The 25,457-nt window shown below is 39.2% G+C and overlaps 1 protein-coding gene and 1 pseudogene across 1 annotated transcript; both read right to left on the reverse strand.

The window, feature by feature from the left end:
• The window catches only part of LOC148545428 (uncharacterized), a 33,423-nt pseudogene extending 14,944 nt beyond the window's left edge, over positions 1–18,479 (reverse strand).
• A 566-nt stretch (positions 18,480–19,045) lies between these two features.
• On the reverse strand, positions 19,046–22,820 carry LOC107617965 (putative serine/threonine-protein kinase PBL26). Its single transcript, XM_021111074.2, has 5 exons — positions 22,110–22,820; positions 21,654–21,829; positions 21,257–21,446; positions 20,736–21,121; positions 19,046–20,327 (listed from the first exon to the last, which is right to left on the reverse strand). Exons 1-5 carry the CDS (start codon positions 22,219–22,221, stop codon positions 19,473–19,475), a joined length of 1,719 nt encoding a protein of 572 aa, XP_020966733.1. The 5' UTR covers positions 22,222–22,820; the 3' UTR covers positions 19,046–19,472.
• Positions 22,821–25,457: the final 2,637 nt, after the last annotated feature.

Below are 25,457 nucleotides of genomic sequence, written 5' to 3' on the forward strand. Positions count from 1 at the left end.
AATTGTCTCTTCAAGGTTTTCATGATTTCAAAAGATTTCACAAAATGTCCTAGATGAAAACTTCAATTAAATAAAATCTAATGCAATTGTGCAGCAATTAATCATACTAGCCTTCCAATACGTGTATGCCCATGCTAAATTCTTCTTTAATTCCTTGTTTGTTTATGATCATGATGCTTTATTGCTTTTGAATTCACAAAACTCAAGTTGGTAGTCATAATGTCACAGCAACATATTGCAAATCAAAATTCAGGCTATGCATACAGAGAAGATAAAGACAATCATGCAATTTAAAGTGCTGAAAACAAATGAGAGGAAAAGGAACTTTACAACCTTGTAATTCATCTTCTATACTGTTGTCCTTTTCCTTCTATTCTTCCTTCTTCCTATACCAATACTCAGAATGCTTGCTCATCCTCAAGCAACAATTAGAACAATGGTGATGGGTCTAGAATGGACCATGAGTGTCTTACACAATAAAGTGTTAGTAGTACATGTGTTTTAAGCAAGCAGAATGAATAATAACAATCAAGGCACAAAGAAACAGAGAAATTGTGATTGCAAAAATAAGAGGGTGTGCATGATACATTGCTTAAAGAATGAGTGGCACACCAAACTTAGTGTGACACTTTCACTTGGAATTAATGCAAGTATCTAGTAAGGATTGGAACCAAATTTTGTTGCATGGCAACACCAAACTTAGAATGCAATCATATATCAATTTATTTGAACTAAAACTAAGCAAATGAAACTGTTATATATTAAGTACAATCACCAAGCCAAGAATCTGTCATGAATAAGGATCTCTTGGTGATGTATTAACAAAAACAGTTAATAAAAGAAAGCATTAAAAACAAGTAAATGACTAAAACAAAGAGAAAACTAAAATTGTCCAACTAAGAAGAAAAATAGCATTGTAAAGGGCATTATGATTATGCATACAAGTGGTGTTGCTGAATGAATTGCATAAAAAATTAAGTGGCACACCAAACTTATAATCTTAGTGTGACACTTTCTTTTTTGATGCAACCATCCATAGGGATTGAAAACAAAGTGTTGCATGGCAACACTAAACTTAGAATGTAATCATATGCCAATTTATTGAAATTTAAACAAAGCAGAGAAAGAAAATAAACAAAGCAAAGAGAAGAAATGTTACCTATGGTTGACATGTTCTTCACTTTCTTCCTCTTCTTCCAGTTTGTTAAGAGGAATGACCTCAAGGGAGAAGAAGATTCAGCTATTGTCCCCTGTCTTGGTCTCTCCTCAGCAAGATTCCTTTTGTTAATGGCTTGATTGAGCTTGCTTGCTGGATCAGGGGTAGGATTGGTGCTCTTGTTAGTTGCCTTCACTTCTTTGGATTCAAGATTTGGTTGCTGTGTGATTATTAGAGTTTTATCTTCATCCAGAGCCTTTTTAATTGCTGGCTCAATGAGCCCTTCATCTATGTAATCCTCAGCTTCAATTGAGCGTGAATCTCCTTCATTGGTTTCCTCCCCTTCTTCTGCTTGATCTTCCATTAAGCTTTTTGGGAGTGAAGTTTCATGTTCCTCTATCACCTCAATTAACTTATGTGGATATGCAGTTTTAGGTTCAAATACCATCACTGCCTCATTCTTCATTAAAAGTTTACTTGACACAGGTGCCTCTTCTTCTTGTTCTTCCACTTCCTTCTTCACAAATTGGTCTTCATCCTCAATGTTTGATGGTTCTAAGTTTCTCCTTATTTGCTCTAAATGCCCATCCATCTTCTTGAGGAGGATTTCTTGCCTTTTCCAGGATTGTTCTTGTCTTTCCAAAAATTCTTTGGACTTTTGAAGGAGATCCTCTAAAGGTTTAGAGTAATTTTGTGGACATAGATGTGTTGTGGTGAAGTTGTTTTGAGGGGTATGGAGTGAACTTTGTGAATTGTGGAATGAATTTTTTGGTTGGTGAGATGAGTTTTATGGATCTTGGAGGAAACTGTGTATTGAGGCATAATCAAGTGATAAAGAATTTTTAAATGAGGAGCTGGGAGGTGAGATTGGACAAGTTTGCATAAATAAATTAAGGGCTTGCTCAAGTGATGATGTCTCTTGATAAGTGGAGTATGAACTGTCAAGTGCTTTCTGGTTCTGGTTCTCCCATCCACAATGTGAATCATTGTAAACTCATCAGGGTGAGGGTCATTTTGTTGCATTGGGTAGAAATCTTGCATGAATTTATTGACAGCATAATCAAGAGATGATGTCTCTTGCTGAGTAACATATGGAGCATTAGAATTCCCTTTTCAGCCATAGTTAGTGTTAGTATCATAACAGTATGATTCACTTTGTGGCTCTGGGAGGAAATTCTTTTCACTTGATTGTTCACACTCTTGTTGATATGCACAGACACCATGAGAATAATGACATAAATCATTGTGTGGTTCTGGATCATATCTCATGTGAATTGCTTCATCATCTATCATTTCTTGCTGATATTCCCAGCCATCATAATGACTTGAATCATTTTGTGGTGGTGGGAAATATCCCATATGATTCTCTTGCTCATCTTGTGGTTCTGAGACATATCTCCATGGATTGGAGTGCTCTGGATCTGTAATTTGTTGGTGATATTCTTAGCCATCATTAGAAATTGATGATGGTGGGTAATATCCCATAAAATTTGTTTGATTACAAGATGAGTTGAACTCAATTTGAATTTTGTAAAATACAACACCAATGAAAATTGAAATTCATGGCACACAGAAGAACTTCTTAGTGAGACAATAACTCAAACACCTTGCTATCAGCTTAAAACAGAAAACAAAAACAAAGAAAATGCTTAATCTAGACTTCTCACCCACTTAATCATTGTCGATCTAAATCAATCCCTGGCAACGGCGCCAAAAACTTCATGGGTGAAAAATTAAATTTCTACACAAAACTCACCGGCAAGTGTACCGGGTCACATCAAGTAGTAAAACTCACTTAGAGTGAGGTCAATCCCACAGGGATTAATGGATCAAGTAACTTTAGTAGGTGATTAGTTTAGTCAAGCTAACATTGGTGAATTTGATGAAATTTGAAGCAACAAAATGTAAATGACAAGAAATTTAAAGTTGCAGAAAGTAAATGAACAGAAACGTAAAGAGCAAGGAATGTAAATTGGCAAATATTAAATGACAAGAAAGGTAAATTGCATGAAATATAAAGGGGGCTGGGTGCTGGAAAGTTAAATGAAAGCAGTAAATCAGTAACTTACAGCAATTGCAGAAAATGTAAATTTGCAGGAAATGTAAATCAAGCTCACAGCAAACATCAAATGTAAAATGTAGAGGAACAGGAAGATTTAAATTGCATGAAAGTAAATTGGAAGCAATGGGAATAGAAAGCAATGAGAACGGAAGATTAAAATCAAGCTCAATGTAAATTGAATTGTGAAATTGCAGAAAGGGAAACTTGCGGAAGAAGATTATTAGAAACTGAAATTTGCATAAGCTAAATTGAAGTACAAAAATGCAGAAAAATTAAAGTGTTTTAAAGAGAACTTTCTATTCTACCCTACTCCTATTGCTCTCTAGTAGAGCCAGCCTCCTTTCTAAAATGGAACGGATGCCTTTTTATAGGCTTTACAAAATGAAAATGAAATTGAAAAACAAATTACAATTGAAATTCCTAATCTAGCTTCTCTGTGTGCCTTTGAGTCATATTAATGGGCTTTACTTGCTTTGGATTTGAATGAGAATGGGTCAGGAGCTTGGGTCAGGGGCACTTGTTCCAGTGGAGCGCTCCGTTGGGTAGGTGAACTTGGCGTTTACTTTTGTGGCGTGCCAATTTGGTGCTCCTTGTGTGCATGTGGCCTCCTCCAGCATTCACTTAGTGAACGTTGCGCTCCGTTAGTGAGCGCTATTCCTTGGGCGCTTGGTTCCCTCTTCGAGCCTTGGTTGCTCCCCTTTGTGAGTTTCCTTTTGGTGTAGCGCTCAGTTTAGAGATGTGAACGTAGCATTCACATGCTTCCCTTGCGCGCTTGGCTTTCCTTGCATGAAGGCCCAAAAACATTCAAACTATTGAACGTAGCGCTCATTCATTTGAACGCTGGCCTTGATGAGTGTTGCCTTTGTTGAGCGCTCCGTTGGGATTTTCGAGCGCTAGTCTTGTAGCGCCTTGCTCCCCCTTTGAGCCTTAGTTGCTCCATTTTGGGAGCGCTATGCTTGGCTTTGCTTTCCTTTGCATTAATGAATGCTGGGCCAATTCGGCATTACCAAGTAAATTTCATGCATGCTTTCATTGATTTAAATAATTAGTAATGCCAATTAATTCATTTAATGCCTTGGTTCATTCATTGGCATTAATAATCAAATGTTTCAAGCATGCATGTTTATATTTACTTTATTATATTACTTAGCAATGTATTAATCGTAACTTGATTTGCCAATTGGCTTTAATTATTAATAATGCATGCATGAGGCATCATTAAATGCCACGGCTCCTTGGTCATGGGCAACACTTTTAAAAGTGTGGCCTAAGGTTCCAAAGTGTGCTCAAACTTCAAAGTGTGCCCCAAAATTCTTCTTTTCTCTTTTTGAGCTTAATTTGTGCTTTTTTTCTTCTTTTTCCACTTATTTCCTACAAGATATATAAAATCACAAGATCAAAGAAATATACCATTTAAGCACAAAAGAATGCAATATTTAAGCACTAATCATCAACTTCTTCTATGAAAAAGCATAGAAAAACATGACATGATGACATGTCATCACACCCGCTTCTCTCTAGAATTAGGTTAGGTTAGTTAATTTTCTCTTAGTTTGATGCTTTAATTCTTGTCTTGATCTAGTTTCTTTAATATTTCTTCTTCTAGCTTCTTACCCCTTTTAGTTTTACTTGTTATTTCTTTTATTTGGTTATTTTATTATAATGAACTATTGTTAATTTCAATTTCAATTAATGCAATTTAAAGTTTCTTTGTTTATTGTTATTAAATTCAGTTGTTGTTATTATTTTCTTGCACTCGATAGCTTAGATTTTACTTTGATTGTAATTTAATATGCTTTTATTTACATGTACACCAAGTGTTTATAAAAATACTTGGCTTAGTTTTTGTTTAGTTTTTCCTCACTCTTGGCTTGGAATTGAAGAATTTGGTGACCCTTGAGTCATTAATGTCCATTCTTGTTTGATATATTAGAGTAGTTAGTTGATTTAGTTTCCATTGACTCTAAGTCTTCCATTAATAGAGTTGACTAGGACTTATTGATTGAAATCAACTATGCCTATTTGCCTTATCCTTAATGTAGGGTTGACTAAGTAGGATTAACTCTTCATAATCATCATATGTTTGTGGTCAATGGCTAGGATATGTAACCTTAGCTCTCAATCCATGCCAAGAGGTTTATTAGCATTTAAATTTCCCTTTGCTTTGATTACTTGCCTTGAATTTAATTGCTTTCATTTAACTTATTGCATGCTCATTTACTCTCTTGCTATTTACATTACTTGCTTCTCTTGCCATCACAACCCCCTTTTTCCCTCCATAGCCAATAATTGAGCACTTAATTGCGACTCCTACAAAAAATGACCCAGGGATTTAAAACTCCCGGTTATTTTGGTTTGGATTGTGACAATCTTTTGAATTTAAAAATTTGATTTGAGAATTAGTTGTTGGTTTGGACTATACTTGCAACGAAAGAAATTCTTTTTTGAGAAATTCTAGATCAACTCAAATTCTCTCTATCAGCTCTCGTTGTCCTTCCTTTTCCTCTTTCCTTCTTTTCTTTGGGTCATCCGACCTATTAGCCAGGTACCTGTCTAACCGGCCTTCTCTGACCATCATTTTTATAACATTCTTCAAGTTGTCACATTCGTTGGTGGAGTGTCCATAGAGCTTGTGGTACTTATAGTATTTTGTCTGACTTCCTCCCTTTTTGTGTTTGAACGGACGAGAGGGAAGAAGTTCCTCGGTGTGGCATACTTTTTGGTAGACATCTACTAGGGAGACTCTAATGGGAGTATAATTGTGGTACTTACGAGGCTTTTTTGTTTTTTTTTCCTCCTTCTTTTTAGGTTCTTTCTCCTTCTCTCGAGCTTTGTAGGGCAGATTTGGCCGAGGAAGAGATTCCCTGAGTAGGAAATTCTCCTCATTGTTGATGTATTTCTCCGCCCTTTCTTGAACTTCGTTTGGGGAAGCCGGGTGTCGCTTGGATATTGATTAGGAGAAGGGTCCCTCTTTGAGGTCGTTAACTAGTCCTAAGATCATGGCTTCAGTGAGTAGGCTTTGGATCTCTAAGCACGCTTTGTTGTACCTTTCCATGTAGTCTCGGAGGGGTTCCTGACCTCTTGTTTAATTCCTAACAAGAACGGCGCGTGTTTCGCTTTATCCTTCTAGATGGAGAACCTGGTCAGGAACTTTCGGGATAGGTCGTCGAAGCTAGTTGCCAATCTGGGGGGGTAAGGTGTCAAACCACTTCATGGCCGCTTTGGTCAGAGTGGTTGGGAATGCTTTGCAGCGGGTGTCATCAGAGGCATCAGCCAGGTACATTCTGCTTTTGAAATTGCTAAGGTGGTGCCCAGGGTCGGCCATTCCGTTGTAGAGATCCATGTCACGGGTTTTAAAGTTCCTGAGTACTTTGGCCCGTATGATCTCTTCCGAGAATGGGTCTTCTCTTCCCAATGGGCTGTCTTCCTAACCTGTTCGATTAGTTTGCTTTTGATGACCGGTTTCCAACTTCAAGAGCTTTTCCTCTAATTCCCTCCGTCACCTTACTTCTCTCGGTAGCTCTCATTTGGCCTCTCGCTATCGTTCAGTCTGGTATTCGAGTTGCTCTAGCCGATCTCCCCAGCCTCGGACAAGACCAAGTATTTCTTCTGTTTGCGGAGGTTCTTCTTTTTGGGGTGATGGATTTCTGAATGAATTTGCCTTGGCTGTGGTTTGGCCGATGGCCCTTTCCCAAGAGGACCATATGTTTGGTGTGGTGGAGGTAGTATAATGGCGTTGCCCTCTAGTTGGGGTTCAACTTCAGATTCAGACGCCGTGTGTTCATCTTCATGTTGGCGGTCCGCCATTATCAAAAGGTGAATCCCAGGTCCCCGGCAACGGCGCCAATATTCCGAGGGTTACCTGAAACGCTGATTTAGGACTGAACGTGAGGTCCATATCCCTTTAGATGATAGCGTCCGACTTGTTTGGTGCCGATGTGCTGTCTGTCTGAGTTCCTCATGAGGAGGTGGGGGATGGTATCTACAAGGGACTCTGATTCTTAAGTTAGCAAGGGCTTTAGGCTGCTTTTGGTAGATTAGAACGTGAATTATACCTGGGGGTGCTAGTGTATTTATAGTAGAGTTGATGACCTCCTTGATTGTGGTAGTTCCATCTTATCTGGTGGATAACCGTTTCCTGTTTCTCAAGAGTTTGTTGGGGCCTATCTTTTGGGAAAGATAGGAATTCCAGTCAAGGCTTCTGGAGGTGGTTACCTACTTTGGGCGGATAATGTTGAGCTTTCTTGGTCTGTCTCCGACCTCTTTAAAGAGTTCGGGTACATTTGTAAAGGTCATCTTTATTGGTAGACCTTTTTGTTTGTTTGGCCTGGCTTTGCTTATTAAGGCAGGGTATGAATTATTATTGTGGTTGTTATTATTATTATTATTATTATTATTATTATTATTATTATTATTATTATTATTATTATTATTATTATTATTATTATTATTATTATTATTATTATTATTATTAAGTACTTTTTTCGTCCTTGACGTCTGAGGCTAAAATCAAAATCGTCCTTGACCTTTTCTGTTATTAAAATCTATTATTATTATTATTATCATCATCTTCATCATCATCATCATCATCATCATCATCATCATCATCATCATCATCATCATCATCATCATCATCATCATCATTATTATTAGGTTAAGTACTTTTTTCATCCTTGACGTCTGAGGCCAAAATCAAAATTGTCCTTGACCTTTCCTTATTATTAAAATAATCCTCAACGTTATAAAACATTATAAAATCGTCCTTTCTACTTTAATTTTAATTTTTTTTACCAAATTACCCTTAATGATTAATAAAAATAATATTAAAAACAAAAACAAAACAACCCCCTAACCCACCCACCCTGGTATCTCTTCACTTTCTTTCCTTTCCATCCCCTTCCTCCAACCCCTCCTCCATCCCCTTCCAAAGACTCATTATTAGCTGAAGATGATCACTTTTCCTCCTCCATGGCCGGATTATCCATTTTTCGGTCACCACTCTCAACTACCGGTGCAGCGGCCTGCCTCACCCTTGCAGGGGATTGATTTGTTTCTCTCCTCTTAGATGGGCTCCGACCCACGATACATCTAGTTGCTCCGTTGTTGGTTCAGGTTGCCGGAGGCCTAGAATGCCGACTGGAATTCTTGTCGGCTGATAAACCCATATTTTATGATATATTTTGTCCTTAGTTTGAGTGATTTATTCAATCCTTCACCCACTTATTCATGTTAATTGCATGGTTTTACTTTCCCTTCCTTATTATGTGATGTATGTGAAAAACATGTTTCCTATGCTTTTAAATTAATTATTTTAATCACCTTTAATTCCATTCGATGCTGTGATTAGTGTGTTGAGTAGTTTTCAGATCTTCTAAGGTAGGAATGACTTAAAGGATGGAAAGGAAACATACAAAAATAGAAGGAAAGCACAAAATGGAGCTTCTGAAGAAACTGGCATCAACGCGATCGCATGGGCGACGCGGATGCATGCCAAGCGCAAAGAAGCAGCGACGCGGCCGCATGACTGACGCGACCGCGTGACAAGAAAATCTCCAAATGACGCGACCGCGTGACTCACGCGGACGCGTGACAGAGGCCACGCACCAGAAATTGCAGAAAACGCTTCCAGCGATTTCTGAAGCCCTTTTTGGCCCAATCCAATTCCAAAAGGCATAGACCAGAGGTTATAAAGTGTGGGAACGCATCCATTCAGGGAGAGCTTGCCAATTTAGTTATTTCCCATGTTTTAGATCTAGTTTTGAGAGAGGTTCTCTCCTCTCTCTCTCGTAGGATTTAGGACTTCTCTTAGTTTTAGGAGTAACTCTCAATCCCATGTTCTTTATTTTATTTATTCTTCCAATTTAGTTTATGAACTCTTCATGTTAGATTATAATTTCCCTTATTAATGTTATTTGAGGTTTTTCAATTCATGATTGCTTTCTTTAATTTATGTTATTATTGCTTTACATCTGAAGGCATTTTTATTCTAGCAAATTTACTTTTTCTTCTTTTGGTCTTGGTTAAGAAAGCAGTAACTCAGGAGTTATCTTATCTCAACATAATTGATAACTGTTATCTTTGCTAATTGAACTGAGCTTCAATAATCCCAACCTTTTCTCAGGAAATAAATAGGATTCGAAGATCAAACTAATTAGTCCCTTGACTTTCCTTTACTTTAGTAAAGGTTGACTAAGTGGAATTAAGATTCAACTTTCATTGTTATTGATAAGAATAACTAAATCTGGACTTCCAATTTCCCATACCTTGCCAAAAGTTTGCCTTGTAGCTATTTATTTATTTTAATTGCCATTTAATTTACCCGCCATTAAATTACTTATTCCTTATTCTTGAAACCCCAATTTACAATCTTCATAACCAATAATAAGAACATACTTCCCTGCAGTTCCTTGAGAAGACGACCCGAGGTTTAAATACTCGGTTATCAATTTTAAGGGGTTTGTTACTTGTGACAACCAAAACGTTTGTAAGAAAGGTTGATTGCTTGGTTTAGTAACTATACTTGCAACGAGTATTTACCATAACTTCTAAACCATCAATCTTCCGCTCTTTCAAAATGGCGCCGTTGCCGGGGAACTGCTAACGTGTGCCTTATTATTGGTTATTGTACATATTTTTGTTTTACTTGTTTATTTATTTTTGTTTTTCCTTTTTAATTTTATTTGCTACTATGGACTCTCACCCCTCTCGCTTTGAGTTTGGTTCTAACTTTGTTGAAGGAAATAGAAGTTACAGCAGGAATATGCATCAAGGTCAGACCAATCAAGGATGGATGGAGCCAAGAGGATCTAATCAACCCTTTAGGCACCAACACCCTCCAAGATATCATGGACAACGACCATTCTACAATGCATATCCAGCTGATAGATATGGTGGACAACCTTGTAACTACCGACAAACACCACCACTTCCCTATGTTTCATGTCCAAGTCTATCACCCCGAGAATCAGAGGTTCGCCTCAAGGCAACAGTAAATAAACTTCAAACAACCATTCGACAACTGGAGCAAGCAGTAATTCAATTAGCTTCTTGACGCGTGAACATTCAAGGACCAACCACAGCCCTATGTGGACAATCTAATGAAGAGTGTAGCATGAAGGAGACACTAGAAACTCCAGTGGACAAGACAGAGCATGAATTCGTACTAGAACGAGTAGAAGAAGCTGTCATTGTACAAGAAGAAGAGTTGGTTGAAGATCTAGGAGACGCTGAACCTCCATGGGAATCCAGAGTTGAGGAGAACTCTGTCAAGGACGTTACAGTTAATGCTAAGGAGGATAGCGCACAATCCCCAAGGCAAGTCGTTTATGAAGAATCAGACGGAATAATCCAAGAAGCAAATTCTCTTGATGATGATAGTCACAAGTCAAGTTCTCTTAGTAATGAACTTGCATCTGCAAGTGAGTTCTCTGAGATTGATGAATCTTTCCCAAATGAATACAAGGATGATGCAGAGGTAGATTTCTCTCAACCTCCAATCTATGACTCAAGTGATGAGGAAGACATAAAAGACTTTGACCAGGGTGATGATGCATTTGAAGATCCTTGCAAAGAAGTGGAGGAATTCACAGAAGATTACCTGGGAGTAGAACTTATAGAACCATTGGAAACACCTATCCCAAGGCCATTACCACCTAATACAAGCTTCAAGTGGGTACAATCCTTAACCTTTAACTTTACTTTTTCACTTGAATACGGTTTGCTTGAAACAGATGGCCAGCTTAGAGCTCTCTGTGGCTTTAAGAGTAAGAAGGAAATAGCTCGTGCTCAGAGCTGGTGCACAAGGTTCAATAAGGTTCCACGCTTCAACTCGAAGTGCATGGATTGGCATCAAAATCAATCGAATGGATCTCGGAAAATGTTTGGTTACCATGGTGAGAATTTACTTTTTAAACCGCCCGGATGGAAACATGGAGATCAAGATGGAGGCGGATTTAAAAATAAAGCTTGGGATCCTGGAATCTATTCTGACATTCGTCACCCCGGGAGCCTGAAAATCTGTTTGAAGCTGCTCAGAAGCTTTACATGCCTAGTTTGGGACCCCGGAGGCTATTGGAATTCCAAGCATTGGTGGAGATTTCTGGATGAATTTAAACACAAGCCACCATAACAGGAAGCCCCTCCAATGTCCAACTTAAGGACTTTAACTAAAAGTGCTAGGTGGGAGACAACCCACCATGGTATGATCGTTCTTTTTGCAATTTTAATTTTATTTAGTTTTGTTTGTTTTTTAATTTTATTTTATTTTATTGAACCTGGAATCATGCATAGCATTCACACTAAGCACTGCATTCTGCATATTGCATTCCGCATTTTGCATATAAAAAAAGGGGTGCGCGACACGACCGCATCACCCATGCGATTGCGTCAAATGGCGAACTACACTTCCCATGCGACCGCGTCATCCACGCAGCCGCGTGACCTGGTGATCGGCGTAAAGATCAAACGTCCAGAAAGTTGGGCTGGAATCGTGCGGCCATTGTGCGTCTTGCACAAAATGGCCCACGCGATCGCATGCCCCATGCGATCGCGTCACATGCACACAACCAATCCCACGCGACCGCGTGAGCGACGCGATCGCGTCGCATGGATTGCACAAATCCCAAAAGGAGACAGAGAGTTGCGCTGGAACGACGCTGGATTCGTGCGTTTAGCACAATTTCCAGCGACGCGATCGCATGCCCCACGCAATCGCGTCATCCCCTTTTTTTACCCCCTCCATGCGATCGCGCGCCCCACGCGATCGCGTCACCCCCATTTTCACCCCAACCACGCGACCGCGTGCCCCACGTGGCCTCGTGGATTCAAATTTATAATCCCCCCAGCCACGCGAACCCTACATTCGCGCAGCCCCCCTGAAACCCCCTCCTCCCTCTCTTCTTCTCCGATCACAACAACCACCCAACCACCATCTCCGACCACCGCCGTCCCCCGTCAACCACCCAGACCCCACCGTCGCACCACCCCCTCCCCCATTCTTCTCTTCTTTCTTTTTTCTTCCCTTTCCCCCCCTCTCCGCCACTGCCCACCACCCACCGCCGCCGTCCGTACCCGCCGTGCCCCACCAGCACCACCAACCCCTTTCCCCCGCTCCCTTCCCCTCTTACCCCATTAACCACCCCCTCTTCTCCCCTCCCTGCCTCTAAACCACAACCCCACCGCAGCACCACCGCCAGCCGCCACGCTCAACGCCACTTCTACCACCCCCCAGCCACCTATCTACCCCAACCCCCTTCTTACGCCTACCAGGTTCCGCAACACGCAATCCATTTTATCCGTTCGTAGTTTATTCTTATTTTTCCGTTTATGTTCATGTTAGGATAGTTAGATATGCATGTTGTAGTAGATTTTAGGTTGTTAGGTAGCCTAGGATGTGGTTAGTGGATTTAGGTCTGTTTATTTGCACTGTTCTTGTTTCTGTTTTATCAAATCTACAATTCTGCTGTTGCTGTGTTCATGTTCATATGCTGTACTTTCCTGCATTTGCTGCTCTTTACATTGAACTTTCATGTTTATATTCCGTATATGTAATTGCAAGCCTTAATTTGGATTCATATGAATTGCTTGATTGCTGTTTATTTTTCGGGAAAGTCCTATTTTAGCCGGAATGCTGCCCAAATTTCTGTAAAATATTTCTGTTCATGTCTTGGTTTTGGCATTTTCAACTGTGCTTTCCTATAATTTCACCAAACCAAATCATGAATGCTTAGGCACGCATTCTTATTTTCTTTGATCTCCTGGTTCATAAATCGCAATTTTGATGTTTGATTCCTATTTTTGCTTTCTTTATCTCTATTTGAATCATCATCAAACTGTTTTACTTGTTTGAATATGAGTTACCTATAGCTTCTACCTGTGATTACTTGTTAATTGGACTATTTTCATTATGCCTCTTACTTTAACCCATTTTTCACTAACTCACTAATTTTAACTCTAACCAACCTAACCTTTTCAAAACTTCTTTTTTTTTTCTTTCACTTTCTTTTAAGATTCTAACCGAGGCATGATGTTAATTTTTCTATTTAACTTGCATTCAATTACATTTTGGATTGTGATTTCTTCTTTTCAGACTTTTCACTCCTATACAAATCCTAAATGCTCATTTTACTTAACTCATATTCATTATCCTATTGCTCCTTTGCCACTTTGTGTTTTCTTTGATTATTTGCCTATTTGCCTTCCTATTTTTATTATATCCTGATTTTTTGTTTTTCAGGATGTCAGATTCCCAGAGAAAGGGAAAAGGCAAGGCCACTTCTGGCAAAAGGAAAAGAGGAGAAGCCTCTGTGTCTATCATCGACCTCATGCATGATGCCTCCTCGCGGGAGAAAGCCTTTACCCCACAGGAGAAGGCCGAGCAGCTACTTCCCGCCAATGACCCAGTAAAGTTTGCAAACCGATACTGTGAGCTGAAGTATCCGGTGTTTGCAAACTCCAGAAACCTATACTTGGAGCAGACTTTGAAGATCCCAGAAGAACTCTAGCAATACACCTCTGATCAGATCAAACAAAGAGGTTGGTTCTTTCTGGAGAGACCATTGATTGAGGTTAATGCATCTTGGGTTAGGGAATTCTACTGCAACTACTTCAAAACTTCCCTAGATGCAGTGAACCTCAGAGGGAAGCAGATTCTGGTTACTGAGGAGGCAATAGAAGAGGTTCTGAAACTTCTGCCTAAGACTGATCAGACAGATGGCTATCAGAAAGCTGAGGAGGATATGCGCTATATGCGATTTGACTGGGATGCAGTCAAGGCCCAAATTGCCCTTGACCCGTCAGTTCCTTGGATCATGGGTCAGAACACCACCATGCCGAAAGGGATCAAGCGGATTTACCTGAGCGATAAGGCTCGGCTATGGCATCAGATATTCAGCAACTACATTATGCCGAGTACTCACAAGACTAAGATACCAGCCGCTATGATCACCCTCCTTTGGTGTGTGATGGAGGGCAAGGACCTGTACCTGCCACGCTTTATCCGGCACTATATGGCCAGGGTCCACGTCCGAGGCACTCTTCCCTTTCCCTATCTGGTTACACAGTTGGGCCGTCAAGCTGACGTGCCATGGGAGGATGCTGATGAGAGGCCACCTGTTGCAGAGTGCAAGAAGCTTATCCCGCACAGCAGGAACTTCCTGGCCTTGGGCTACAGACCTCCATTCCTGACTGCCACTGCTGATGATACAGCTACACCATCTTCCGGTCCCTCTTCCTCCACTGCTGCACCACCTACCCCTGCCACCACCACTGCACCTCCACCTGCCACAGAGCCTGTCTATCATCTGGTGCACCGCTTGTTTCAACGACTTGACCAGATGGAGCGTCGCAACAAGCGACGCTATGAGCACTTGAAGCTGATGATATGATCCGGCGACATCCCCTCCGAGCCTGACACACCATCCGAGGCATCTGAGGAGGAGGCGGATGCGCCTGAGGCAGAGACCCATCCCCAGAGAGAGACAGAGCAGGTAGACACCCAGCAGGCATCACCCTAGCAGATCCAGGCAGCAGATCCTGAGATCCCCATTCAGACAGCCCCTTTTCTCCAGCAGCCGGACATTCAGCCAGCCACCACAGAGACACCAGCTACCATCCCTTCCAGTGATGACACCCCTTCACACCCTGCTTGAGTGAGCATCAGGGACAATGCTTCATTTTAAGTGTGGGGAGGTCGCCATCTCTGGCGCATTATTTTGGTGAACCACTACAGACTCTTTTTCTTTTATTTTGGATATTTTTCTGTATTTTTCTCTCTATTTTTATTTTTATTTTTTGAGTATTTATACATTGCTACTTTTATGTATTTTTACTCTACTTCTGCATTTTGCATTTTTAGTTCATATTTTAGCCACTTAGTTGCAATTCTAACTTATTAGTTATAGAAATTGTGGATTGATTAGTATAGTTTACCCTTTTTAGCATAAGATAACTCAGAATAGATTGAAAAGAAAAAGGAAGTAAACTAGAGACTTTAACAAAATCAAAACAACCCACACCTTGTATATATAGCACTACATGTTAGTTAGCAACACTTCATCAAGGAGAAACACTAGAACTTTAAAGCCATTCAATATAAGTTTTACATTGAGAATAATGAGAATTTTTAACTAAACCTGCATGACATACATAAGTGATAAATGATTTTTGAGCTAGAAAACACATAGCCTGTGAGTTTTAAGCTTAATTGTATGGTTACATTCAAACCATAATTTTTATTCCTGTGTGTTCCGCCCTTCTTATTTATTCTGATGTTCTTTACTTTGTTTTAATCTATATGTCCAATTATAGAATATAGAATATAGAATATAGATACATACCAAAAGAATGATTGAGGCCGTCATTTGATTTTGGCTCACTTATCCCAAATTAACCTACCTTTCACATCACCCTTGTTAGCCCCCTTGAGCCTTTAAATCCCCTTTTATTCTATTAGCCACACTACTAGCCTTAAGCAGAAAAACAAAATAAAATCCCAAGTTAAATCCTTGGTTAGCTTAAGATAGAAAATTATGAATAGTTTAAAATGTGGGAAACCTATTGGGAACATGGATGATAAAAACAAAAGGTAGAAAAGTTAAAAGGAATAAAATAACTCAAATTAAAAATTTTGAAAAGCATGCTCATGAGAAATCAAAGTGATTAAATTACCATGTGCATTAAAAAAAAACATAAAAATTTCAGTATTTAAAAAAAGGGGATACAAAAGAATTCCCCAAATGCAAAAATAAAAGCAATGCACATGGAATAAGAACAAAAGTTGAAACATGAGCATGTAACATCCAAAAGTAGGAAAAATATGGGAAAATAGGTAAAAGAAGTTTTGTTTTACTAAGTATATATGTTAGGTGAGATCTTAGTCTAATTAAGGATTCACTTATTAGCTCACTTAGCCTTATACATATATCCTTACCTTTACCATTGGCCCCATTACAACCTTAATTAAAGACCTCATGATTTTTGGTATGACTGTATTCTATAATTGTTGATTGGTTAGATGAAGAACAAGGTTATAGAAAGGAAGAATAAAAAAGAGGAATAGAGTGATTAACCCAATAAACACTGAGTGACTAGAGAGTAAACACAAATCCAGTGAGGGTTCAATAGCTCATTAACATTTATCTCTGTTTAAATTATCTAATTGTCTTGCGAGTTCATAAAATGCTTTTTCTCCCATCTCAATTGTAAAAGTGCTTATTGATTATCTAAGGCTTGGCTACATATATGACTCCTTGAGAATGTGAATTAATTTAACTACCTGTAAGCTTTATATATGAGTGAATAAATTAGAATTGCATGATGCATTTAGGTAGTTGCATTTAGATTAGATTGCATTGCATGACATTCCATCACTTTAACCTTACTTATTACCCTGGATTTAGCATGAGGACATGCTATTGTTTAAGTGTGGGGAGGTTGATAAACCCATATTTTATGATATATTTTGTGCTTAGTTTGAGTGATTTATTCAATCCTTCACCCACTTATTCATGTTAATTGCATGGTTTTACTTTCCCTTCCTTATTATGTGATGTATGTGAAAAACATATTTCCTATGCTTTTAAATTAATTATTTTAATCACCTTTAATTCCATTCGATGCCGTGATTAGTGTGTTGAGTAGTTTTCAGATCTTCTAAGGTAGGAATGACTTAAAGGATGGAAAGGAAACATACAAAAATGGAAGGAAAGCACAAAATGGAGCTTCTGAAGAAACTGGCATCCACGCGATCGCATGGGCGACGCGGATGCATGCCAAGCGCAAAGAAGCAGCGACGCGGCCGCATGACTGACGCGACCGCGCGCCTTAAGCAGAACGCACATGACGCGGTCGCATGACTAACGCGACCGCATGACAAGAAAAGTTCCGAATGACGCGACCGCGTGACTCACGCGGATGCGTGACAGAGGCCACGCACCAGAAATTGCAGAAAACACTTCCAGCGATTTCTGAAGCCCTTTTTGGCCCAATCCAAGTCCAGAAGGCATAGACCAGAGGTTATAAAGTGTGGGAACGCATCCATTCAGGGAGAGCTCACCAATTTAGTTATTTTCCATGTTTTAGATCTAGTTTTGAGAGAGGTTCTCTCCTCTCTCTCTCGTAGGATTTAGGACTTCTCTTAGTTTTAGGAGTAACTCTCAATCCCAGGTTCTTTATTTTTATTTATTCTTCCAATTTAGTTTATGAACTCTTCATGTTAGATTATAATTTCCCTTATTAATGTTATTTGAGGTATTTCAATTCCTGATTGCTTTCTTTAATTTATGTTATTGTTGCTTTACATCTGAAGGCATTTTTATTCCAGCAAATTTACTTTTTCTTCTTTTGGTCTTGGTTAAGAAAGCAGTAACTCAGGAGTTATCTTATCTCAACATAATTGATAATTGTTATCTTTGATAATTGAACTGAGCTTCAATAATCCCAACCTTTTCTCAGGAAATAAATAGGATTCGAAGATCAAACTAATTAGTCCCTTGACTTTCCTTTACTTTAGTAAAGGTTGACTAAGTGGAATTAAGATTCAACTTTCATTGTTATTGATAAGAATAACTAAGTCTGGACTTCCAATTTCCCATACCTTGCCAAAAGTTTGCCTTGTAGCTATTTATTTATTTTAATTGCCATTTAATTTACCCGCCATTAAGTTACTTATTCTTTATTCTTGAAACCCCAATTTAAAATCTTCATAACCAATAATAGGAACATACTTCCCTGCAGTTCCTTGAGAAGACGACCCGATGTTTAAATACTCGGTTATCAATTTTAAGGGGCTTGTTACTTGTGACAACCAAAACGTTTGTAAGAAAGGTTGATTGCTTGGTTTAGTAACTATACTTGCAACGAGTATTTACCATAACTTCTAAACCATCAATCTTCCGCTCTTTCACCGGCGTCACGGCGGCAAGTCTGGTTCCTCGATAATCCGTCCCCCATTTGGTCCCTGCTTTGAGTAAGCCTCACCGACCCACCATTCCTCCTTGCCGAAGACTGCTCCGACCTCCTGACTGGAGACTTCCCGACCGTCCTGGTGGCAAAGTCACCGGAAAAGGAGCAATTTTTCTGCATTCTGGCGGGTGATCTGTTTACTACCCTTTGGCACGTTTCTTCTTTGTTGAAAGTTGTGGTGGAGACACTCTCGCTCAAGCTACAAACTTTCTCATAGAGTTGGGAGATCTCTTGGAGTTTGGTAGTGCCCATTGTTGCAAATAATGCATCAGCATCGTCATTCTCATAATTTTTCATCATGTTGTTCTCTGTATGTATGAAAGATTTTCGGTTTGTGGGGTTGTTTGGGTTGGAATTTGGAGAAGGTTGGTGGTGGGTTCCATTTGGGTGTCTCTGAGAGGACTTCTTTGGGGTTGGGGGGTTCCGAAGAGGGGTAGGAGGAAGGGGATGGGGAGAAAAGAAAGTGAAGAGATATCCGGGAGAGGGGGAGGGGGAGGGTGGGTGGGTTAGGGGAGGGTGTTTTGTTTTTGTTTTTTAATATTATTTTTATCATTTTTATTACTTATGAAGAGTAATTTGGTAAAAAAAATTAAAATTGAAATAGAAAAAGACGATTTTATAACGTTTTATAACGTTGAGGATGATTTTAATAACAAAAAAGATCATGAACGATTTTGATTTTGACCTCAGACTTTAGAGACCAAAAAAGTATTTAACCCTTATTATTATTACTACGTTCTTTTTTTCTACCTTAAAGAGCAGAAAAATCCATGCACATATTCATTCATTCATATTTATTGGCTAACTTACTCCAATGCATGAATTGATCTAAGCAAAACGATTAAATTGTGAGAGACATACACATATGCAACAAAAAAGGTATTGAAAAGACGAATTGCCATGATAAGAGAAAAGAAAACGGGATCACACCCCTTCCAATAACGGCAAAACACTTGCCCTAAGGTAGTATTTCACGGCTATCTTGACTCTATTTCTTGAACCACTGGTAGATAACAGATAAAATATACATGGAAGCCTACTAAAACGAAACAAATACAAATAGATTCTTTTTCTTTCTTTCTTTCTTTCTTTCCAAGTTTCATTTTCGAGAAGAATTCCACACATGTTGCATTGCTCAAAAAAATAAAAAGAGGAAAGGAAAGAGAAAAAACCAAAGAGACGCTACTTTGACAGAAAAAAATTAAAGTATTTTGCACATGCCTTGAAAGTTTCCAACCGGCGGAAAGGCGAATGTTAACCTTCACCCACCACTGATCTAAAATACGGCAATCTTTAATCTTCAGATCTGTTGCTGGTAATACTCTCGCTGCTTATGAGACCAAAAGATATATTCCCGTATTCCCTGCTTCCCATGTGCTCCAGTATCTCGTCGGCCGAGATCACGCTGCTGCTGCTATTTCTGCTAATGAAGATGCTTTCATCTTCCGACTTTTTGCTACTCTTTTGGCTCAAGATTTTCAGAGAGGTTTTTTTGCTGCTCTTGTGGCCGGAAGCCTTGGACGATTTCTTGGTGCTCTTCTTCCTCAATTCAGAGGATTTTTTGTCGCCCTTTTCAACAAGAGAGGGTTTCTTTGTGCTCTTGTTGCTTATATCTTTGGTAGAATGTTTTCTGCTGCTATGCTTTTTGCTGGCGTCTCTAGAAGAATGCTTTCTGCTTGTTATCTTGGTGCTTGCTTTGTGGTCGGAGATGCTGCTTTCGCTCTGATAGCTGCTGGAGGAATAGCTTCCATCTGAATCTGAAGTGTATGTTCTACTCATTGTTCTCCTGCTACTTGCACGGGAGTAAGAGCTGTCGCTTCCACTGAGGCTTCCTCGTTCACTTTCGCTTTCACCTTCGCTTTCCCTTTCGCTTTCGCTTTTGCTATAGTCTTCTTTGCCTTTAGAGTTCTTTTTGGAGGCCACCGAGGGGGCCTTTGGAATCGGCACAGCCCCCGGAGGAGGAACAGTGGAAAGGAAACTCAGAGCAGTGACAACATCGCTCATCAAAGGACGCGCTTCGGCTTCTTCTTGTAAGCACATTGCTGCTATTGCAACAGCTTGGTTCAGATCCTTTTCTGGGAAGTTTTTGCCAAGATTTGGATCTGCCATGTCCGGAAATCTCTTTGGATCTTTGAATATGGGTTGTGCCTAACAAATATTTTCATTCGACATATAAGAAAAATGCTTATTCGTTAAATTGGAATGTACAAAGAATTAAAAAAGTCCTCCTATTACACTATGGTGTGGTTAACAAGTTAGTAGCTATAATTAATTGAAGAGAACTTCTTGTTCTAACTCCTTAAGAGCGGCTAAAAACTTCGGTAGAAAGTTTTCACTTTTAGGCCTGCAAACATATCTTTAACATATATAATATCAACAGTTGATTTGTGTACTTGAAATATTTTACCAAAAGCTCATGTTGACCGGATGTAATCGAATGATAAAAACTGTATGGCTGGATACAAAGTGAGTACTCCCTATGACTATGACGACTGACGAGTAAATAATGAAGAAAGAAAGATCAGCCATATAAACATTTCACTAATAGTAACATACCCAAGAAACAAGGTTTTGCTCATCATTTGGCCTTGTGGTGTCGACCGCTTGGCGTCCAGTTATGAGCTCAAGCAATACTACCCCGAAACTGTAGACGTCAGACTTCATGGTAAGTTGACCCGTCCTGACATACTCAGGAGCAGAGTAACCATAAGTTCCCATAACCCTTGTAGGTGCAAGGTTCATGTCATTTCCATGCTGTCCCAGACCAAAACCAAACAGCTTAGCATTATTGTCTCCATCCAGCAGTATATCAGAGGGTTTCAAGTCCTTGAATATTATTGGAGGATTGGCATTGTCATGCAAGTACTCTAGCCCTCTCGCCGCCGACGCTGCCACTTTCATTCTGGTGTACCAATTTAGTGGAGGTTGATCCCCTTTGTTCTCTGGAACAAATTATAAATAGAGAAAAATAAAGACACAAAAGTGCAGCTCAAGAGAGCATCTATTAATCTCACTAAATTCCTCTTAATAATTTTGATGTAAGGTTATAAAGTGAATATATAGAGAGGAGAACCTACCAAGAAGACGTTTGTCTAGAGCAGTGCCTTGAACGAACTCATACACCAATAGACGTTGATCACCATCAGCACAATAACCAACGAGGTTGACAATGTTTTCATGGTTCAACTGACTTAGCGTATAAACCTCAGCCAGAAACTCCTTATTGCCATTCATACCATTTCGGTCAAGTTGCTTCACAGCCACAGTCTGAACACCCAAAACACAGAACTCAAAATTATTATTATTGTTATTTAAAAAAAGTCTCAGACGCTTCGATCTATTTTAGGCCATTCCTAAGTTTTGTCTTCTATCTCGTACGATCTTTTTCTATGAATTACATAAAATTAGTTACAATAGAGATATGAATATCTGTTTCTTTCTGTGTTATTATACAAGAGAGAAATGAGACATGACCTGGCCGGTAGCAGGGATGACGCCCTTGTAGACTCTGCCAAAGCCTCCTTCACCAAGGAGGCATTCTTGACGGAAGTTCTTTGTTGCTGTTGCCAGCTCACGGAATGTGTAATGTTTTGCCTTTATGTTTGCAGGATCAATTGCGGCTGCATCTTCAGGTCTTTTATTTTTCATATCTACGAAGATAGATTTAATAAGAAACATCTCAATTAATAAATAAATTCAAATTTCTGCCGCAAATTATTATAATTATGCACGAGAACTGGTCTGTCTTGTCTCCACCCCTTTGTTCACTTACGCCACTTCTTATCTCCTAGTTATGTAACTCAAGCTGGAAAATAGTTTCCAGCTTAAGCACATGTACGTCAAAAGTAAAACCAACCATATGCATGTTAATATTCAGTTATTCATCACGTTGGTTGATAGAATAATAAATAGATATGCAAAGGAACTTACCAGGTGGTTTTGCAACAAAATTATCTTCCGCAGGAGACCCTTCCCTCTTGCTATTACTCTTTTTACTTTTCTGAGAGCTAAAACACGGGAAGCAATTCAGGCAATCAACCATTCTAGATCAAATTAAATAAACACCCCTCCAGCTCCGATCCAAGAGGATCAAATTAATTAATAAGTTAATTAAATTAACAAAATGATTAATTAATTTATGTTCCTCTTCTATAGAATTAAGTCTTTAATTTGTTCTAAAAAACCAAATGGCAAAACAAAATATCTGTCTTGGATGATGGTGTATTGTGTTAATTTAATTGACAAGAATTGGCCAAATCAAATTAAGACTAGGGTCCCCCAAATCACATTGAAGGACCCCCACGAGAGGGTTGTAGCAAGGAAACTAAAAGAAAAGGCCAGGAAATTAAAGCAACAAGAAAGATGAAATGAAGATTAAAAACCATGCATGTTTTTTTGTTCTTTTTTTTTTTGGTTTAGCAATGGAAAATAGAAAAAAAAAGGAAAAAGGAAAAAAAGAGTGAGGTTTTCTCTCTAAACTCTCGGAGAAAAAAGCGGGAGAATTTACTGGATTTAATTATGAGGTGTCATTTTAGATGGATTCCAAAAATTGTGGAATTCAAATTCGAGTATTTGGGTTCAGATCAGTTAGGGGAATGTGATTACTATTGTCTTCCTCCAGGTCATATATGCATGATATCCAGCCATTTTTTTCACCCTTAAACTTATATTATTTGAGTAATAATTAAGATCATTTATGGACTTCACCATGAGTTAATTTTAAGTAAATTTCGTTATGATAAGCACCTAACAGTGATCATTTTTATATTTTGTAAGGATAGATAGAAACTGAGACTAGCATGCATTTTGATATGATTAATAGATCTATATTAATTTGATTTTTTGTAAAATAATTTTTAGAATTTCTGTGATTGAAATATTCAAAAATTGTTTATCACAGTTTGACGCAATTTAACGAGATAAACACGTATCAAAAATAAAAATATCTCAGGTTACTATTTATAAAAATAATAATTTATTATGGATAATAAAAAAACTTTTTTGTATGGTTCTAAAACCCAAACCAGACCAGTCAGTGCGACCGGTCGAACCTCAAACCAGACGTCTTTAGGTTTTGGTTTAACCTGTAAAACCGTCAATCACAAAACTGCATGAAAATCGTTGAACCGGCCAGTTTTTCTAAAACAGTACCGTTTTACGTTTTGTATAAAAATAAAAAGGGCAAAAGCCTTCAGACGTTCAGTAACGAAGCTTTCTTCCCCAAAAAACAAAACCCTAACAGCAGCCTCCACAACTGCATGAGGGAGACACTGTTGTCGTCCGTCACGCCGTCGTCGTTCTTGAGCTCTCCAACCTATGTTCACTCGAACTCCTCTCAACTTTGACTCTCTCAAACGAAGCTTTCTTCCTCCAAAAAGAAACCCTAGCTTACAGCAGCTTCCCCTGCAGTCCATCGCGCTCAGGAGCTTCAAACCTCGTCTGGTTGTGGTTATCGTGCTCCAAGTCTCCAACTCCTTCCTCATTCACCAATCGCAACTTCTTTCTCGTTCTCTACGTCTGTCGTTTTGTCTACCTCTGCTCAGCCGCGCTTTTGCCATCGTTCATCGTCGTGCTTGTCGCCTGGTCGCCATCGTGGGTCACCCTCAACCACTTTTCGTCATACTCTACTCAGGTTTCTCATATTGAAGAAGGCAATGGCTTCTCTGCTCACTGATGAGCGGATATTTTATACGCTTTTTGGCACCATTCTCATACAGTTTTTAGCATGTTTTATTTGAGTTTTATTATGTTTTCACAGGTTTTAGTGCAAAATTCACATTTTTGGATTTTACTTTGAGTTTGTGTATTTTTATGCAATTTCAGGTATTTTCTGGCTGAAATTGAGCAGCTAGAGCAAAAGTCTGACTCAGAGACAGAAAAAGTGCTGTAGATGCTGTCAGGATCTGACCTCCTTGCACTCGAAAGATCTTTTCTGGAGCTACAGAAGTCCAAATGGAGCATTCTCAACGGCTATGGAAAGATAACATCTAGGTCTTTCTAGAAATGGATAATAGTCCATACTTTGCTTCAGAATTGAAGGCCCAAAACCGGCGTTCAACGCTAGCCATCTGCCCTATTCTGGCGTCCAACGCCCAAGATAGGAGAGACCAGTGCCCAACGCCCAAGAAGGACCCCCTAGCCAGCGTTCAACACCCTAGAGGCCTCATAGCACGTGGATCTCAATCAAGCTTAGGCCAAACACTCACCAAGTGGGCCTCGGAAGTGGATTTTTGCACCAAAAGACTGTTTTACCCTTCTTATGTAATCCTTAGTCATTAGTCTAGTATTTATTTGAGAAATTTCATACTTTTCAAGGACCTTTTTGACACTTTACACGTTTATCATTGTATTTTCAATCAATATGAGTTCTTAAACCTCCTAGGTTGAGGGGAGGAGCTCTGCTGAGTTTTATGGATTAATAAAGTATTACTATTCTATCTCAATCCGTGTTTGATTCTCTATTCTAAGATGTATCGTTGTTCTTTATCATTATAAATGCATTGAACCGGCACAAGGTTATCTCATTCTACATGGGTTCAGAGTGAGTCTTTCATCGGACAATGATGAACCACTAGCTTGATTATACATCTCTTAGACGGCTAATCCACAACTTCGTTGGGGACTTCTCGAGACACCAGTTCAGTCGAGGTATGGGGAGATTAGTGTCTTTGTGGTAAAGGCTAGAACCAAATGCGCAGTATTCTCTGATCCGGAAGATTCGACCTTGTCTGTGGCGTTTTGAGTAGGATCACTAAGGATAATGGACTGCAGGAGCTTCACCCTCACGCATCAGTGTGCATGTTTGGCCACCCACGCGTACGCGTGGCCGACGCTTATGCGTCGCATGGCCGACTCAGTTTTCACGCTTACGCGTGATGCATGCGTGCGCGTCACACCCTATTTTTCATTTCTTGCTTCTTTCTTCTCTCCTTTCTTCTTCTTTCTTCTCTCCTTTCTTCTTCTTTCTTCCTCCTTTCTTACTTTCTTCATCTTCATTTCTTTACATTCTCATCCATATTCTCTTTCAATTTCTTTTACTTACTGCATTTGCATACTTTTCTTCCTTGCATTTTAATTTTGTTCATGTTTTTATTTTCTTTTCTAAGTTTATTATTTTTCTATTGGTGTTAAATATCCTTATTCAACTGTTGCATTTTTTTTATTTACTCTGGTGCTTCATAACTTGTTTTATTCTGATTGGGTAATATTATTTAAGTCAATGCTAATCTTTTATGATACTTGTACTCCATTTGCATTGACATGCACTTATACTATCTT

This window comes from Arachis ipaensis, chromosome B9, assembly GCF_059453495.1.
Source record: "Arachis ipaensis isolate K30076 ecotype BB chromosome B9, ASM5945349v1, whole genome shotgun sequence".
NCBI classification, from domain to species: domain Eukaryota; kingdom Viridiplantae; phylum Streptophyta; class Magnoliopsida; order Fabales; family Fabaceae; genus Arachis; species Arachis ipaensis.